At 45.5% G+C, this 19,389-nt stretch overlaps 1 protein-coding gene across 2 annotated transcripts in view; it reads right to left on the reverse strand.

Moving 5' to 3' along the window:
• The window catches only part of LOC140421563 (uncharacterized), a 56,200-nt gene that overhangs the window by 13,296 nt on the left and 23,515 nt on the right, over positions 1-19,389 (reverse strand). The window contains exon 1 of one of the 2 annotated variants that reach the window (XM_072506351.1): positions 2,469-2,564. The exons of the other annotated variant lie outside the window; for it this stretch is intronic. Within the exon in view, the coding sequence (XP_072362452.1) occupies positions 2,469-2,494 (26 nt within the window). The 5' untranslated portion in view covers positions 2,495-2,564. Of the gene's footprint in view, positions 1-2,468; positions 2,565-19,389 lie in introns of those variants that run through there. 2 annotated transcript variants of the gene reach the window in all.

Genomic DNA, 19,389 nt, shown 5'->3' on the forward strand with positions numbered 1-19,389 from the left:
GTGCAGGGGTTCCTCAGACGGTGGCAACCGTTCCTAGACTGTCTCGCGGAGCGTTAGGAGGACGTCAGCAGCAGCCCAGGGGCGGGGGAGGGGTTTCGTTTGGGGGGGCGTTTGGGTGGGTGGGTGGGGCTTCCCTATTGATGCTTTTAAATGTCATATGGGGGGTTATTGTATATGGGGGAAATCCAATGTATAATTTTTGATTGTTGTGTTCTTGTTTCTTTCTTTTTGTTGGGGGGGGGGGTTTGTTGAAAATCTGTTGAAAAATTTGAATAAATATATTTTTTTAAAAAAAGGATTGTTGAGCTAATTTCTCCATATCATAAGATGCCACTGACGATCCCTGAACTGTCAAACAAACGTAAGGAATTTATATGTACGCTCTGTTCATCTTAAAAGTGTTGATTCTGCTGTTACTGTCACTGTTAATCAGACCCAGAACTGAACCATCTTCATTCTGACAATTGGGGTTTATTTCGAATCTCTGTAACTGAGCTGGGCTAGAGTTTAATATCTTGTTGTTTGTGAAATAAATCAGCTTTGTCTCAAACACACTGTGTCAAGTCCTTGATTTCTCTAGGGGGAAAGGAAATTAATTGATGGCCACGTGCCACCAGGCCATGCCAGTCAGTCTTTTTTTAAAAATAAACATTTTATTGAGCTATTTATGGTTTTACAACAAAATAAACAATGTGCACAAAAATATAAACATAGTGCAAAAGCCGTCTTCCTCCCTTGCAGGTCCCACCTTCACCAACCAGAAGGTAGGGATGTGGAGGTCGTGGTCGCAATGGACGCAGAGAAGGCTTTTGATCGGGTGGAATGGGAATATCTGTGGGAGGTACAGGGGCGGTTTGGATTTGGACGGGGCTTTATTGACTGGGTCAGGCTGTTGTATCAGGCTCCTGTTGTGAGCGTATGGACAAACAGGTCAACATCGAACTATTTCAGGCTGCATCAGCAGACGAGACAGGGATGCCCCCTCTCCCCACTAAGTCAAACAAATTCTGATAGCTCAGCAGTTTCTGGAAACATTCTGATTGAAAGTGTTATTTTTTAAAATAAAGATCTAGTCATTGCAATATAATTACCTAATACACCAATTCACTAATGATAATCAATGTTCACTACAGAATAATTATAAATGTAATTATGGTTTTTTGCTATTAAATCAAAACATAGTTAATATAGAAAAGGTACCGAAGATGAAATGGCTGCAGGAAGCCACGTGTTGGAGGTATAACGTGGTGGAGGTATAAAAGTGTTTTTTGCCATGAAATCAATACATAGTTAATATTTAAAAAGGTACAGAAGGTGAAATGGCTGCAGGAGGCACATGTTTGAGAGCTTCTTTGACCTTGTTTAAAATAAAGGGCTTCCTTGACTTTGTTACTAATAGTAAGAAGTTTTGCAACACCAGGTTAATGTCCAACAGGTTTGTTTCGATGTCACTAGCTTTCGGAGCGCTGCTCCTTCCTCAGGTGAATGAAGAGGTATGTTCCAGAAACATATATATATAGACAGATTCAAAGATGCCAGACAATGCTTGGAATGCGAGCTTTAGCAGGTGATTAAATCTTTACAGATCCAGAGATGGGGCAACCCCAGGTTAAAGAGGTGTGAATTGTATCAAGCCAGGACAGTTGGTAGGATTTCGCAGGCCAGATGGTGGGGGATGAATGTAATGCAACACGAATCCCAGGTCCCGGTTGAGGCCGCACTCATGTGTGCGGAACTTGGCTATAAGTTTCTGCTCGATGATTCTGCGTTGTCGCGCGTCCTGAAGGCCGCCTTGGAGAACGCTTACCTTGTTACTAATGACAGTGAATGTACTATGAAATAACAATTTTAAAACTAAATGTGATTACACATGCAAACTTACAGCTTCTTACATCACAACAGTGAATATGTTTCAAAAGAACTCCACTGGCTTTGAAAGACTTCAGAAGGTCCAGTGGCAGTACAAGGTTTTATAGAAATGTACAATTGTTCCAATAGTCCGCAAACTAGGATATACCCCTCTCTCTGGATCTGGAAAGACTTAATTACCTGCGAATGCTCGCATCTAGAACATACGTCTTCATTTACCTGAGGAAGGAGCAGTGCTCTGAAAGCTAGTGATTTGAAACAAACTTGTTGGACTTTAACCTGGTGTTGTAAGACTTCTATCTCTGGGATGATGCTGAAGGGGTTGCTCCAGATCAGGGGGCGAGGCTGGCAGAATGACCGAGAGCGACTGGTCCTCCAGCCAATCAGAGTGAACGGGAGACGGAGCAAAAGCCGGGGCTCCCACTCACTACGCATGCGCCCCGCCACACACTTCGTCCACCCGGGCCTGTGTCGGGGAAAAGCCCGAGCAGCGTTCCCCGGTTCAACTGCCGTATCCGAGCTTCGTATTCGGGGCTTGGGGCCGACACGGAGTGTTTATGAAGCCTCCCGACCCATCCACCGGCTCTGTCATAACTCACCGAGCGGGATCTGACCGGCGGAGCATCTCCACCCGACCGCCTGAATCCTCAGTTGCCAGCGGTACTGCGCATGCTCCAATTCACGTGGGAGACCGGGGATCAGCCCCGCCTCTCATTCACTCCGATTGGTTGGAGGACCCGCTGCAACCACACGGTCTTCCAGGCCCACCCCTCTCTTCCTATTGGTCTAGAGCTGCTGTCAATTACTCCTTGGGCATCGTGAACTGGAGCATGCGTAGTGCTGATGCTGCACGCGGCCGGGAGGTTTCACTGAAACCCGGTGGAGGCTCCAAACCCCAATAAGAAGTTTCCGGGCCCGGGTTTGCATCGAGCGGGGGGACAGCTGCGGCCTGCTCCCGGTGACAGGCCTGAGTTAACGGCCGCCGTCTTTATAGAGGCTGCAAACCCGCAGGGGGCAAAACATCAGAGATAGAGTTTGTTGTGAAACCAATGGGATGTAAAACAGGAGGTCAGGGTTACAGTCAACAACAATAACTTCTATTTATATAACACCTTGAACATCATAAATCATCCCAGTCAACTTCACAGCAACATTATAAAACAAAGTGAGACACCCAGACACAAAAGGAGATATTAGGGCAGGTGACCAAAAACTTGGTCAAAGAGATGAGTTTTAAAGAGTGAAAGGAGGTGAGTGAGGTGGAGACGGGGAGGTTTAGGGAGGGAATTCAGTGCTTGGAGCCGAGGGAACTTAAAACCATGGCGGAGTAATTGGAATCGAGAGTGTACAAGAGTCCAGGATCAGAGCTGTGCAGATATCTCGGGGGATTTGGTGGCTGGAGGAGAGACAGAGAGAGATGAGGCCATGGAGGGATTTGAAAACAAGGGTGAGAATTGACTGGGAGCGAATGCAAGTCTCGGAGCACAGGGATCATAGGGGAAAGGAACTTGCTGTGAATTAAGACATGGGTAGCAGACTTTTGGATGGCTTTAAGTTTAAGTAAGAGGTAGAATGTGGGAGAGCAGCCAGGTGTGTAATGGAATTGTCAAATCGGGAGGTGGCGATGGTAAAATGCCTTTGAATCTAAAAAGGTTAGGTGGGGTTACGGGGATTGGAGAAGGTGTGGACTTAGCTAGGGTGCTCTTTCCAAGGGCTGGTGCAGACTCGATGGGCTGAATGGCCTCCTTCTGCACTGTAAATTCTATGAGGTCAGAAGCTCATATTGGATCAAGTATGAAACCAAGTTTACAAAGAGACTAGCTAAGTCTCAGACTGTTGCCAGGGAGATGGATAAAGTCAGGGGAAAACAGCAGCAGCCAGAGCAGTGGCACCACGGCTGGCTCTGATGTTCAGAAGGGAGGGTCAAAGCGCAGAAGGGTAATAGTAATAGGGGACTCTATAGTCAGGGGCACAGATAGGCGCTGCTGTGGACGTGAAAGAGACTCCAGGATGGTATGTTGCCTCCCTGGTGCCAGGGTCCAGGATGTCTCCGAACGGGTAGAGGGAATCCTGAAGGGGGAGGGCAAACAGGCAGAGGTCGTTGTACATATTGGTACTAACGACATAGGCAGGAAGGGGCATGAGGTCCTGCAGCAGGAGTTCAGGGAGCTAGGCAGAAAGTTAAAAGACAGGACCTCGAGGGTTGTAATCTCGGGATTACTCCCTGTGCCACGTGCCAGTGAGGCTAGAAATAGGAAGATAGAGCAGATAAACACGTGGCTAAACAGCTGGTGTAGGATGGAGGGTTTCCATTATCTGGACCACTGGGAGCTCTTCCGGGGCAGGTGTGACCTGTATAAGAAGGACGGGTTGCATCTAAACCGGAGAGGCATAAATATCCTGGCCGCGAGGTTTGCTAGTGTCACACGGGAGGGTTTAAACTAGTATGGCAGGGGGGTGGGCACGGGAGCAATAGGTCAGAAGGTGAGAGCATTGAGGGAGAACTAGGGAATAGGGACAGTGTGGCTCTGAGGCAGAGCAGACGGGGAGAAGTTGCTGAACACAGCGGGTCTGGTGGCCTGAAGTGCATATGTTTTAATGCAAGGAGCATTACGGGTAAGGCAAATGAACTTAGAGCTTGGATTAGTACTTGGAACTATGATGTTGTTGCCATTACAGAGACCTGGTTGAGGGAAGGGCAGGATTGGCAGCTAAATGTTCCAGGATTTAGATGTTTCAGGCGGGATAGAGGGGGATGTAAAAGGGGAGGCGCAGTTGCGCTACTTGTTCGGGAGAATATCACAGCTGTACTGCGAGAGGACACCTCAGAGGGCAGTGAGGCTATATGGGTAGAGATCAGGAATAAGAAGGGTGCAGTCACAATGTTGGGGGTATACTACAGGCCTCCCAACAGCCAGCGGGAGATAGAGGAGCAGATAGGTAGACAGATTTTGGAAAAGAGTAAAAACAACAGGGTTGTGGTGATTGGAGACTTCAACTTCCCCAATATTGACTGGGACTCACTTAGTGCCAGGGGCTTAGACGGGGCGGAGTTTGTAAGGAGCATCCAGGAGTGCTTCTTAAAACAATATGTAGACAGTCCAACTAGGGAAGGGGCGGTACTGGATCTGGTATTGGGGAATGAGCCCGGCCAGGTGGTAGATGTTTCAGTAGGGGAGCATTTCGGTAACAGTAACCACAATTCAGTAAGTTTTAAAGTACTGGTGGACAAGGATAAGAGTGGTCCTAGGATGAATGTGCTAAATTGGGGGAAGGCTAATTATAACAATATTAGGCGGGAACTGAAGAACCTAGATTGGGGGCGGATGTTTGAGGGCAAATCAACATCTGACATGTGGGAGGCTTTCAAGTGGCAGTTGAAAGGAATACAGGACCGGCATGTTCCTGTGAGGAAGAAAGATAAATACGGCAATTTTCGGGAACCTTGGATGACGAGTGATATTGTAGGCCTCGTCAAAAGGAAAAAGGAGGCATTTGTCAGGGCTAAAAGGCTGGGAACAGACTAAGCCTGCGTGGAATCAAAGGAAAGTAGGAAGGAACTTAAGCAAGGAGTCAGGAGGGCTAGAAGGGGTCACGAAAAGTCATTGGCAAATAGGGTTAAGGAAAATCCCAAGGCTTTTTACACGTACATAAAAAGCAAGAGGGTAGCCAGGGAAAGGGTTGGCCCACTGAAGGATAGGCAAGGGAATCTATGTGTGGAGCCAGAGGAAATGGGCGAGGTACTAAATGAATACTTTGCATCAGTATTCACCAAAGAGAAGGAATTGGTAGATGTTGAGTCGGGAGAAGGGGGTGTAGATAGCCTGGGTCACATTGTGATCCAAAAAGACGAAGTGTTGGGTGTCTTAAAAAATATTAAGGTAGATAAGTCCCCAGGGCCTGATGGGATCTACCCCAGAATACTGAAGGAGGCTGGAGAGGAAATTGCTGAGGCCTTGACAGAAATCTTTGGATCCTCGCTGTCTTCAGGGGATGTCCCGGAGGACTGGAGAATAGCCAATGTTGTTCCTCTGTTTAAGAAGGGTAGCAAGGATAATCTCGGGAACTACAGGCCGGTGAGCCTTACTTCAGTGGTAGGGAAATTACTGGAGAGAATTCTTCGAGACAGGATCTACTCCCATTTGGAAGCAAATGGACGTATTAGTGAGAGGCAGCACGGTTTTGTGAAGGGGAGGTCGTGTCTCACTAACTTGATAGAGTTTTTCGAGGAGGTCACTAAGATGATTGATGCAGGTAGGGCAGTAGATGTTGTCTATATGGACTTCAGTAAGGCCTTTGACAAGGTCCCTCATGGTAGACTAGTACAAAAGGTGAAGTCACACGGGATCAGGGGTGAGCTGGCAAGGTGGATACAGAACTGGCTAGGCCATAGAAGGCAGAGAGTAGCAATGGAGGGATGCTTTTCTAATTGGAGGGCTGTGACCAGTGGTGTTCCACAGGGATCAGTGCTGGGACCTTTGCTGTTTGTAGTATATATAAATGATTTGGAGGAAAATGTAACTGGTCTGATTAGTAAGTTTGCAGACGACACAAAGGTTGGTGGAATTGCGGATAGCGATGAGGACTGTTGGAGGATACAGCAGGAATTAGATTGTCTGGAGACTTGGGCGGAGAGATGGCAGATGGCGTTTAATCCGGACAAATGTGAGGTAATGCATTTTGGAAGGTCTAATGCAGGTAGGGAATATACAGTGAATGGTAGAACCCTCAAGAGTATTGAAAGTCAAAGAGACCTAGGAGTACAGGTCCACAGGTTATTGAAAGGGGCAACACAGGTGGAGAAGGTAGTCAAGAAGGCATACGGCATGCTTGCCTTCATTGGCCGGGGCATTGGGTAGTGGGTGCCTGGAACTCGCTACCGGAGGAGGTAGTGGAAGCAGGGACGATAGGGACATTTAAGGGGCATCTTGACAAATATATGAATAGGATGGGAATAGAAGGATACGGACCCAGGAAGTGTAGAAGATTGTAGTTTAGTCGGGCAGCATGGTCGGCACGGGCTTGGAGGGCCGAAGGGCCTGTTCCTGTGCTGTACATTTCTTTGTTCTTCTTTGTTTGTCGGTATGCCAGGATTGGAGCAGGGAGCGAACAGTGGATTCAGTCTTCTCCATATTTGATTGAAGTTATTTAGTCAGCAGGAAGAGAACCAGAATGAGCCCTAAGTCTGATATCCAGTATAACTTAGTTCAAGAGGGAGAGGAAGAACGAAGGAAACCCTGAAAGATCTGGAGAAATTACCTTCGCGATGGCTCATCAAATCTCCACATGGTCAGTTCAGGACACAAGGTGCACCTCTGTTATTCTGTCTGCTCAGTCAGGGTCATTCAGATTAATGTCCGTCACAAGTCATGAATGAAGTGATTTATAAAGCATATTCTTACCTCTAATTATACAACTTTGGTAAAAGGATACAGAAATAATGATCGAATACCTTATTTGGATTTCAGCCCCAGGGAGGAGGGAGAGTGTGTGGGATGGGGATTTACAGCTTTGGGGACAGAAGAGAGAAAAAAATGTTCCGCAGAAACTGGAATTAACTGTTCTGAATTTCAATCTTGTACTGATAGTGTGACCTTTGTAAACTCCTTTTCCAGGGCATTAGGAGAGGATTTTCAGACAGGAAACACAAACCAAATATCACATTAAGATCCGACAGTGTCACTCAATTGATCAGGACCTGAATATCCTCAGACTATAAATGTGGAATGAAAAATGTTTGTTCTGTTCATGGGAAAACATTTCAAACATCAGTGTGACTGGAAAAGCACCGAGACACACAGGCACCCGAGTGAATGTGTTCCAGTAAACTGACTGTGGAAAGAGCTTTAACCAGTTACAGCCTGAAAAAACACCACACCATTCACTGAGGGGAGAAACCATACACGTGTTCTGTGTGAGGACCAAGCTTCACTTGATTGTCTGAAGGGGAAACAGACAAAGAAACTGACTCCATGGAGACACCATGGAAACAGTGGGGTATGATTTTCGCTTAGGGGGTTTCCAAAATGCGAGAGATTCATATCCCGGGCGAGCCCTGCAAAGCGCTTGACTGGGGAGGTGATGGTCTAGTGGCATTGTCACTGATTGAGTAATCCCGAGACCCAGCACAATTCTCTGAGAATGCAGGTTCAAACCCCACCACGGCAGATGCTTCATTGTGGCTTGTATTTCAACTTGGATCCAATAAATCAGGGGCAGCACGGTGGTTAGCACTGTTGCTTCTCAGCTCCAGGGTCCCAAGTTCGATTCCTGGCTTGGGTCACTGTCTGTGCGGAGTCTGCACATTCTCCTCGTGTCTGCGTGGGTTTACTCCGGGTGCTCAGGTTTTCCCCCAGTTCAAAGATGTGCAGGTTTGGTGGAGTGGCCATTTTAAATTGTTCTTAGTGTCCAAAAGGGTTAAGTGCGGTTACTGGGTTATGGGGATAGGGTGGAGGTGTGGGCTTGAGAAGGGTGCTCTTTCCAAGGGCCAGTGCAGACTCGATGTGCCGAATGGCCTGTTCTGCACTGTAAATTATATGTTTGTGGAAAACAGTTTGGTGAGAATTGGGTCAAAGGAGCAAAGGGTAAGTCTCACAGACAAGATGAACGCTGAGAGAGCATGATGGGAGACAGCAGGAAGAGAGGAGAAAGATGTGAGTTCAGAATTTGGACAAGGTCTTTGAGGCAGTTTTACTGAGTGGTTTAGTGGAAGAGGAGCTGTAGAATCAGCTGATCGGATTGTTTCAATGGGTGAGGTTTTCCAGACCTTCCTGTTGGCTGGATCTTCCAGTCCCACAGATCTCTCGGTCTGCTGTTCCAGTTCATTGGTTATCTCATTGGGTTCGCTGTAGGCCTCTTGGAGTCTGTGGAAAAGCTCCCGGAGACTCATTCACCTGATGAATTCCCTGGAGCGGAGAAACTACGATACCTTCTTCACAGCCTTCAACAAGTCTTCGATGAAGACGAACATCTTGCCAAGGTCATCAACACTGCTTGCCTCCAAACAACCGTGCAACCTGAGACCATTGATTGCAGCAAACTACCCAGCATTCAGGAGAACAGCGATCATGACATCACACAACCCTGCCATGGCAACCTCTGCAAGACGTGAGAACATGTGTAATGGTGCGACTCAGCCAACGTTATCTACTGCATACGCTGCAGCAAAGGATGTCCCGAGGCGTGGTACATTGGCGAGGCTATGCTGATGCTGCGACAATGGATGAACGGACATCGCGCAACAATTGCGAGGCAGGAATGTTCTCTTCCACTTGGGGAGCACTTCAGCAGTCAAGGGCATTCAGCCTCGGATTTTCGGGTATGCGTTCAACCTTCAGGACGCGTGACAACGCAGAATGGCCGAGCAGAAACTGATAGCCAAGTTCCGCACACATGAGTACGGCCTCAACTGGTTTAGGGTTTAGCACACTGGGCTAAATCGCTGGCTTTTAAAGCAGACCAAGGCAGGCCAGCAGCATGGTTCAATTCCCATACCAGCCTCCCCGAACAGGCGCTGGAATGTAGCGACTAGGGGCTTTTCACAGTAATTTCATTTGAAGCCTACTTGTGACAATAAGCGATTTTCATTTCATTTTCAACTGGGACCCTGCACTCATGTTACATTACATGTTCTTGTGAAATCCTACCAACTGTCCTGGCTTGAGACAATTCACACCTCTTTAACCTAGATTATCCCTCTCTCCAATCGCACCGTATGGACCTGTAAAGACTTAATTACCTGCAAAGACTCGCATTCAAAGTACCATTTTGCATCATTGAATTTGTCGACATATATGTTTGCAGAACCCACATCTTCATTCACCTGAGGAAGGAGCTGCACTCTGAAAGCTAGTGATTCGAAACAAACCTGTTGGACTTTAACCTGGTATTGTAAGACTTCATACTGTGCCCACCCCAGTCCAATGCCGGCATCTCCACATCATAAATGAGAAGCATTAAATGCTTCTGCCAGTTTCGAATTGATGCACGATCAATCACTACTGAAGCGAGATTGTAGTCCAATTGAAGGCTTTAATGAACAAGTAGTTACCCCAGCAGCTCCAGTACAGAATGACTGCTGTGGGTGAAACACAGACTCTTATGGTCCACCTGCTGGGCGGAACCAGCAGGCAGGTTTTACCATTCATACTACAGTATAAGGTACATCCCACCTAGGTACCGCGATACCCCGAATATAGCCTACCACACGAACCAGGCACCTTTTGCGCGTTAGGTGAATGTGATAACCACCATGCTACAGAAACAGCTGGAAGACCAGTACCAATGGACCTGTGCAACGTTCAACTGCACAGTCTTGCTGCAGCTTTCAATGGTTGGGCTGGGAGGCCAGGTCCCTGATTACATGAAGACAACTGTTCCTTTAAAACAAATGTCTCAACTTGTAAGACCATAAGATACAGAACTTATATTGAACTCTAGCATTTGTTCAGTAAATATCTAACGGACTAATGCTCTCTGTTCAATCATTAATGCATCATTCTTATCTTCCTACAGAAAATTTCCACCAATTTTACTCAATATTTGTTTTATTATTCAATGTTGAACATAGTATATTTATTTGTTATATGACTTCATTTTGAATTGAATAGATCTCGAGTCTTCACCCTGAATAACTCTGAAATATACACCATTGAATTGCAAACATGACTGACCAAGAAAAGAAAGCGTTTCACTGGGTAACAGAAATCCCATCAACCTTTGTTCAGTTTGACCACAGTCAGCTTTTAAACAAAGTCAACTATAGTTCAATGGAAGAGAATTGAGAATTATGTGTTGCTTATATTTGACCCCTCTGTGTTTTGGTGTGAAACATTCTGCAGCCTAAATCCCGTTCATGTATAAGAAAGGAGGGGTGACAGCAAATCCACACTGAGCCTGGATTTCCTCATCTCCCTGAGTGGCTTTTCCTGTTTCTCCATCATTAAGGCCGAATCTTTCAAAAATGTGGTTCAGTTAAATCTCTGTCATTTCCTCTAATTCAGTTACCGTATCATTTGTGTCTGTCTATATGAGCTGCCTAGATATGTTTCGGATGGTGACTAAAATCTTATTCTGCGTCTACAAAGCCATTAAATTCTTTTGTGAACTGAGCCAAGATCCGCACTTTGTTTTTTCATGTATGGAACGATCTGTCTGGACTGTACACAGAACAATACTTTTCGCTGTACCTCGGTACACGTGACAATAAACCAATCCAATTAAAGAGACAGTTTCTTACTCGTCTTCAAATTGAAAAGAGTCTTCTTAAAAATTATTCATTTATGGGAGGTGGGCGTCACTGGCTGGGCCAGCATTTATTGCTCATTCCAATTGCCCTTGAACTGTGAGGCTATTTCAGAGGACACTTACAAATCAACCACAACATTGCTGTGGATCTGGAGTCACGTGTAGGCCAGGCCACATAAGGAGAGCAGATTTCTTGAAGGACATTAGTGAACCAGATGAGTTTTCACAACAATCAAGAGTGTTATCATTAGACTTTTAATTCAAGACATTTATTCAGTTTCATCATCTGTCATCGGTAGATTCAATCCCAGATCCCCAGAGCATTAACCTGGGTCTCTGGATTACTCGCCCAGTAACAATATCTTTACTCCAATGCCTAGCCCACATATTCTTGGCAGAATATGGTGTCTCGTGTTGTGTTATGTGATCTTGTCTTGCAATCATTCTACAGAACTGCTGGGGAATTAGCCAGAACGATGATTTATTAATGTACATGTGGTAAGGTAATGATCAGAATGCTATACAGACTAAGTTATCACAGGGTTACATTAGAACTCTTGGAACTACCCTTATGTGCGACTGGCCTCGTGTATGCCTGACAACCTTCTGCTGGTAGCCGGATGTCACCTGACTGACGCCTGATGCCAACTACTGGTGGGAGGTCACACTGCTGAGTACATGTAATATTATATACAGGCTTATCACCACATCTCGTAACTTCCCAAAATTATCGAGTAATTAATTTTTTCAAACAAATTCTGATAGCTCTGCAGTTTCTGGAAACATTTTGGTTGATCGTGTTATTTTTTAAAATAAAGATCTAGTCTTTGCAATATAATTACCAATTCACTAATCATAATCAATGTTCACTGCTGAATAAACTTGAATTTAATTATTGTTTTTTGCGATGAAATCAATACATAGTTAATATAGAAAAGGTACAGAAGGCGAAATTGCTGCAGAAAGGCACATGTTAGAGGTATAAAAGGGCTTCCTTGACCTTATTACAAAGGCCAGTGAATACACTATGAAAATAACAGTTTACGGGCAGCAAGGTGGCGCAATGGTGAGCACTGCTGCCTCATGGCGCCAAGGTCCGAGGTTCGATCCCCATCCTGGGTCACTGCCTTGTGGAGTTTGCACATTCTTCCCGTGGTTTTGTTGGTCTCACCTGCACAACCCAAAGATGTGCAGAGTAGGTGGATTGGCCACGCTAAATTGTTCCTTAATTGGAAAAACTGAATTGGGTACTCTAAATTTTTTATTTTTTTAATAATGAAAATGACAATTTAAAAACTAAATGTGATTACACATGCGTACTTACAGCTTCCTACATTACAACAGTGAATATGTTTCAAAAGTACTCCCATTGGCTTTAAAACACCTTAGGAGGTCCAGTGGTAGTGAGAGGTTTTATAGAAATGTACATTTGTTCTAATTGTCCGCAAATGAGGATATATTACACTTGGTATCCTCACCAATTTATTGATAAAGGTTGAGTCTTAATTTTGTGTAATAACCACGTCATTGACACCATTTTGAATACTCTGTGAAATTCCAGACACACCATAGGGGCTGGTTTAGCACACTGGGCTAAATCGCTGGCTTTAAAAGCAGACCAAGGCAGGCCAGCATCACGGTTCAATTCCTGTACCAGTCTCCCCGAACAGGTGCCGGAATGTGGCGACTAGGGGCTTTTCACAGTAACTTCATTTGAAGCCTACTTATGACAATAAGCGGTTTTCATTTTCATGTACAATTATTTGTTTTAAAACACAGCGAGCTGTTGTGATTTGGAATGCACTGTCCATAAATGGTGCCAGAATCTCATTGGACTGTAACTTCCAAAAGGGAATTTGGTACATTCTGAAAAAGAAAACAAAATAGTCGAACTATGGGATTAAATGGGTCGCTGTACAAAGAGCTGGCACGGGGGAAATGGGCCAAATAGACTCCTCTGTGCTCTAGCAGCCTTGTGTACATGTAAAGGGAGTGGTAACAACCTGGAACCTACTGCCTATGAGGGTAGGAGATGCAGAGATAACGGAGGGATTTCAATAGGAAATTGGACAGGCACTGAGAGAAATAAACCCACAGGGATTCGGGGAAAGAACGGGGCAATGGACAAACTGGCTTCCTCCACAGGGAGCCGACACGGTCCCAAAGGGCTGAATGGCCCCATTCCCCACCCTCCAGATGCTGTGATCTCAGGAGAGAAATTCAGCTGCTCCAGTCACTCCAACTAACTGGAGTCCCTCATCTCTGATCCCATTCTTGTAAATGTCCTCTACACCCTCTCTAAGAACTTCACATCTTTCCTAAAGTGTGGGACCCATATATAGGGTTCCATTCTAGAGGGATAGAATTGAAAAGTACAGAAGAAATGTTCAACTTGTTTAAAACGATGGTTCGACTACACTGGGAGCTCTGTCAACATTGATGATCTCCAGTTAGAAAAAGGAAATAGAGGCACTAGATAAGGTGCAACAAAGATTCATAATATACAGAACTGAGAGCATTTAACACTCAGGAAAGGCTGGAGCTGCTTTTTTCTGGAAAAGAGAAGACTGATGGGTGACCTGATGGAAGTCTTTCAGATTATGAAGGGATTCAATAATCCAATAGGAATTTCAATAGAAACCTCTTTACCCAGCGAGTGGCGGGAATGTGGAACTCGTTACCACAGCAAGTGGTTGAGGTGAACAGCATGAATCCATTGAACGTAAAGCTAGATACATACATGAGGGAGAAAGGAATAGAAGGAGATGCTGATGGGAGATATATGAAATGAATGAAAATTGCTTGTCTTCAATTAAGTAACTGTGAAAAACCCTAGTCGCCACATTCCGGTGGGTGGAGGATCATGTGGAGCATATATACTGACACAGAGCAGGGCTAACCTCAGCCGGTATGGGAATTTAACCTGTACTGTTGGTGTCACGCAGCACGAACCAGCCATCCAGCCAACTGATCTAACCAATCCCCGTGTAAATCTGTAATAATTCCTTAAATATTAGTGATTGCCTGTCTCCCACCATACTATTTAATGTAGTTTCCCCGGGCACCTCAGATAACTTGCCCCTCATACCCTAATAATTTTCTTCTGTGAGAAGCACCAAGATAAATTAAACAAATGAACCACGTAACCACCACAGCCCATCTTCATGGCAATGTGGCATGATTTTGGGGGTTACCAAACAGAAATGGTAATGAAACATCTTCTAACCTCCAAACACCCTTTCACTCTTTGATCCTTGTGAAATGTGAAACCAGATATTCGCAAGAAGGCTCAGAGAGAATCAGACCATTGGAGACGAAGACATGAGACCGACCAGTCCAGCAGAAAGAAACTCTCTGACCATCCCCATTGACCAACAGAATGAACAACATGCAGTCCTGGATGTAATTGAGAACAGAAACAATAACAGCAGAATCCAATCCCTGTAATCAGTTGTGAACTTGTTGGTGTCTCAGAAAGTACGATGAATTACAAAATCCCTTCGCACATTGAGAGCAGGTGAACGGCCTCTCCCCAGTATGAACTCCCTGGTATGATTGCAGACGACATAACCGAGTGAATCACGCAAATAGAGGTAAACATCTTTGAGTTATGAGGGTGACACCCACGCAGTCACTTGGAGAACGTGTCTCCACACGGACAGTGACCTGGGGCCAGGATTGAACACTGGTCCTCAGCTCCGTGAGACCGCAGTGCTAACCACTGCGTCACCTAACTATTTAGATGAGGGAACAAAATGCAATATTTCCAAATTTGCAGGTGACACAAGTTGCGTGGGAGGCTGAGCTCTGAGGAGGTTGCAGAAATCCTTCAGTGTGATTTGGACAAGTTGAGTGAGTGGGCAAATAAATGGCAGATACAGTATAATTTGGAGAAATGCGAGGTTATCCAGTTTGGTAGCAAAACGAGAAGGCAGACTATTATCTGAATTGTCATAAATTAGGAGAGGGAAATGTGCAACGCGACCTGGGTATCCTCGTACACGTCACTGAAGGAAAGCATGCAGCTACAGCAGGCGGTAAAGGTGGCAAATGATATGCCAGCCCTCATTGCGAGCGGATTCAGTACAGGAGCAGGAATATCTTGCTGTCATTATACAGGGCCTTGGCGAGGCCATGCCTGGAATATTTTGTGTAGTTTTGGTCTCCTTATCTGAAGAAGGATATTCTTGCTCCAGAGGGAGTGCAGCGAAGGGTTACCAGACTGATTCCTGGGATGATGGGACTGACGTATGAGATTGAATCAGTTAGGATTGTATTCACTGGAGTTCAGAAGAATGGGGGAATCTCATAGAAACCTATAATATTCTAACAGGACTTGACAGGGTAGATGCAGGAAAGATTTTTCCGAGGGTGGGAGTGTACAGAACCAGAGGTCGCAGTCTGAGGATACGGGGTAGACCATTTAGACAGAGATGAGTAATTTCTTCATCAGAGAGTGGTGAGCTTGTGGAATTTGTTACCACAGGAAATAGTTGAGGCCAATACATTGTATGTTTTCAGGAAACAGTTATATATAACACTTAGAGCGAAGGGAATCAAAGGATGTAGAGGAGAAATCGGGATTAAGCTATTGAGTTGGATGATAAGCCATGATCATAATGAATGGCAGAGCAGACGCAAAGTGCCAAATGGTCTCATCCTGCTCCTATTTTCTATGTTTCTATGTAATCCCCTCCCACACTGAGAGCAGGTGAATGGCTTCTCCCCAGTGTGAACTCGCTGGTGTGTCTGCAGGATAAGCTGGCACCCCTGATGATGGAGATATTTGAGGAGGCGAGAGGGAAGGGGGTGTTACCACAAACTTTGGGGCAGGCATCGGTTTCCCTGTTGCTTAAAAAGATAAGGATCCGACGGCGTGTGGGTTGTTTCGGCCCATATCACTTTTAAACGTGAACGCAAAGGTATTAGCGAAGGTACTGGCTGGTAGGCAGGAGGAGTGCCTCCTGAAGGTGATAGGTGAAGATCAGACGGGTTTGTGTGAGGGAGGCAGCTCTTTTCAAACGTTAAGAGGGTATTGAACGTGGTTATGGCACCAGCGGAGGTGAAGGAAACAGAGGTGGTTGTGGAACTGGACGCCGAGAAAGCGTTTGACCGAGTAGAATGGGGACACTTGATAGCAGTTCTGGAGCAGTTTGGGATTGGTCCACGATTTGTGGACTGGGTAAAGCTACTGTATAAATAGCCGGGGCCAGTGTCCGCACAAAAAACATCAGCTTGAGATACTTTTCTCTGCACCATGGGACTAGGCAGGGATGTCCTATGTCCCCCCCCCTGCTGTTTGCACTCTCGCGATTGAGCCGCTGGCCATCGCAAAACCGCGATCAACACCTCCACCCTATCCCCATAACCCAGTAACCCCACCCAACACTAAGGACAATTTTGGACACTAAGGGCAATTTAGCATGGCCAATCCACCTAACCTGCACATCTTTGGACTGTGGGAGGAAACCGGAGCTCCCGGAGGAAACCCACGCGCACACGGGGAGGATGTGCAGACTCCGCACAGACAGTGACCCAAGCCGGAATTGAACCTGGGACCCTGGAGCTGTGAAGCAATTGTGCTATCCGCAATGCTATCGTGCTGCCCCTCTGATTGAAGTTATTTAGTCAGCAGGAAGAGAACCAGAATGGACTCTGAGTCTGATATCCGGTATAACTTAGTTCAAGAGAGAGAGGAAGAACAAAGGAAACCCTGGAAGATTTGGAGAAACGACCTTCGCGATTGTTCATCAAATCTCCACACAGTCAGTTCTGGACACAAGGTTCACCTCTGTTATTCTGTCTGCTCAGTCAGGATGATTCAGATTAATGTCTGTCACAAGTCATGAATGAAGTGACTTATACAACATATTCTTACCTCTAATTATAGAACTTTTCTAAAAGGATACAGAAATAATGATCAAATACTTTATTTGGATTTCAGCCCAGGGAGGAGAGTGTGTGGGACGGGAATTTACAGCTTTGGGGACAAAAGAGAGAAAAAAATGTTCCCCAGAAACTGGAATTGTCTGTTCTGAATTTCTATCCTGTGCTGATAGTGTGACCTTTGTAAACTCCTTTTCCAGGGCATCAGGAGAGGAGTTTCAGACAGGAAACAAACCAAATATCACATTAAGATCTGACCGTGTCACTCAATTGATCAGGACCTGAATATCCTCAGACTATAAATGTGGAATGAAAAATGTTTGTTCTGTTTGTGAGAAAATATTTCAAACATCAGTGTGACTGGAAAAGCACCGAGACACACACGCACCTGAGTGAGTCCGTTCCAGTGAACTGACTGTGGAAAGAGCTTGAACCAGTTACAGCCTGAAAAAACACAATACCATTCATGAAGGGAAGAAACCATACACATGTTCTGTGTGAGGACGAAGCTTCATTTGATTGTCGAAAGAGGAAATGCACAAAGACACTGACTCCATGGAGATACCGTGGAAACGTGGAGATTGTGGAAGTTGGATGTTCAACAGTTTAATGAGAATCGAGCCAAAGGAGCAAAGAGTAAGTCACACAGACAAGATGAGCTCTGGAAGAGCATGATGGGAGATAGCAGGAAAAGAGGGAAAAGATGTGAGTTCAGAATTTGGACAAGAAACGACTTGAGGCAGTTTTACAGAGTGGTTTAGTGGAAGAGGAGCAGCAGAATCAGCTGATCAGATTGTTTCAATGTGTGAGGTTTTCCAGCCATTCCTGCTGGCTGGATCTTCCAGTTGCACAGGTCTCTCGGTCTGCTATTCCGATTCATTGGTTGCCTCATTTGGTTCGCTGTCGGTCTCTTGAGGTCTCTGGAAGAACTGCCAGAGCCTCATTCACCTGATGAATTCCCTGGAGCGGAGAAACTAGGACATCATCTTCACAGGCTTGAACACGTCATCGATGAAGACGAACATCTTGCCAAGGCCATCCCCACACCCCCACTACTTGCCTTCAAACATCTGCGCAACCTCAAACGGACCATCGTTTGCAGCAAACTACCCAGTCTTCAGGAGAACAGCGACCATGACACGACCCAATCCTGCCATGGCAACCTCTGCAGAATTGACCAGATCGACATGGGTACCACCATTACATGTGAAAACACCACTCACCAGGTACCCAGTACAGACTCGTGCAACTTGGCCAACGTTATCTACCTCATATGCTGCAGGAAAGGATGTTCCGAGGCATGTTACATTGGCGAGACCATGTGACAACGGATGAATTGACATTGCGCGACAATCGCAAGGCAGGAATGTTCCCTTCCAGTCGGGGAACACTTACTCAGTCAAGGGCATTCAGCCTCTGATCTTCGGGTAAGCGTTCTCCAAGGCGGCCTTCAGGACGCGCGACAACACAGAATCACAGAGCAGAAACTGACAGCCACGTTCCGCACACATGAGTACGGCCTCAACCGGGACCTTGGATTCATGTCATATTACATTCATCCCCCCACCATCTGGCCTGGGCTTGCAAAATCCTACAAACTGGCTTGGCTTGATACAATTCACCTCTTTAACCTGCGATTATCCCTCTCTCCAGTCGCACCGTCCGGACCTGTAAAGACTTAATTACCTGCAAAGACTCGCATTCAAAGAACTATATCGCATCATTGAATTTTTCTATATATGTGTTTGTGGAAACCACCTCTTCATTCACCTGAGGAAGGAGCAGCGCTCCGAAAGCTAGTGATTCTAAACAAACCTGTTGGACTTTAACCTGGTGCTGTGAGTCTTCTTACTGTGCCCACCCCAGTCCAATGCCGGCATCTCCACATCATAAATCAGAAGCATTTAATGCTTCTGCCAGTTTCCAACCAGGCACCTTTTGCTCGTTAGGTGAATGTGATAACATTCAGATCTACAGAAACAGCTGGAAGACCAGTACCAATGGCCCTGTGCAACGTTTAACTGCACAGTCTTGCTGCAGCTTTCAATGGTTCGGCTGGGAGGCCAAGTCACTGATTACATGAAGACAACTGTTCCTTTAAAACAGATGTCTCAACTTGTAAGACCATAAGATATAGAACTTACGCTGAACTTTAGCATTTGTTCAGTAAATATCTAACGGAACAATGTTTTCTGTTCAATTAATGCATCATTCTTACCTTCCTACTGAAAATTTCCACCAATTTTACTCAATATTTGTTTTATTATTCAATGTTGAACCTCAGTATATTTATTTGTTATATGACTTCATTTTGAATTGAATAGATCTCGAGTCTTCACCCTGAATAACTCTGAAATATACACCATTGAATTGCAAACATGACTGACC

This window comes from Scyliorhinus torazame, chromosome 5, assembly GCF_047496885.1.
Source record: "Scyliorhinus torazame isolate Kashiwa2021f chromosome 5, sScyTor2.1, whole genome shotgun sequence".
Lineage (NCBI taxonomy): Eukaryota > Metazoa > Chordata > Chondrichthyes > Carcharhiniformes > Scyliorhinidae > Scyliorhinus > Scyliorhinus torazame.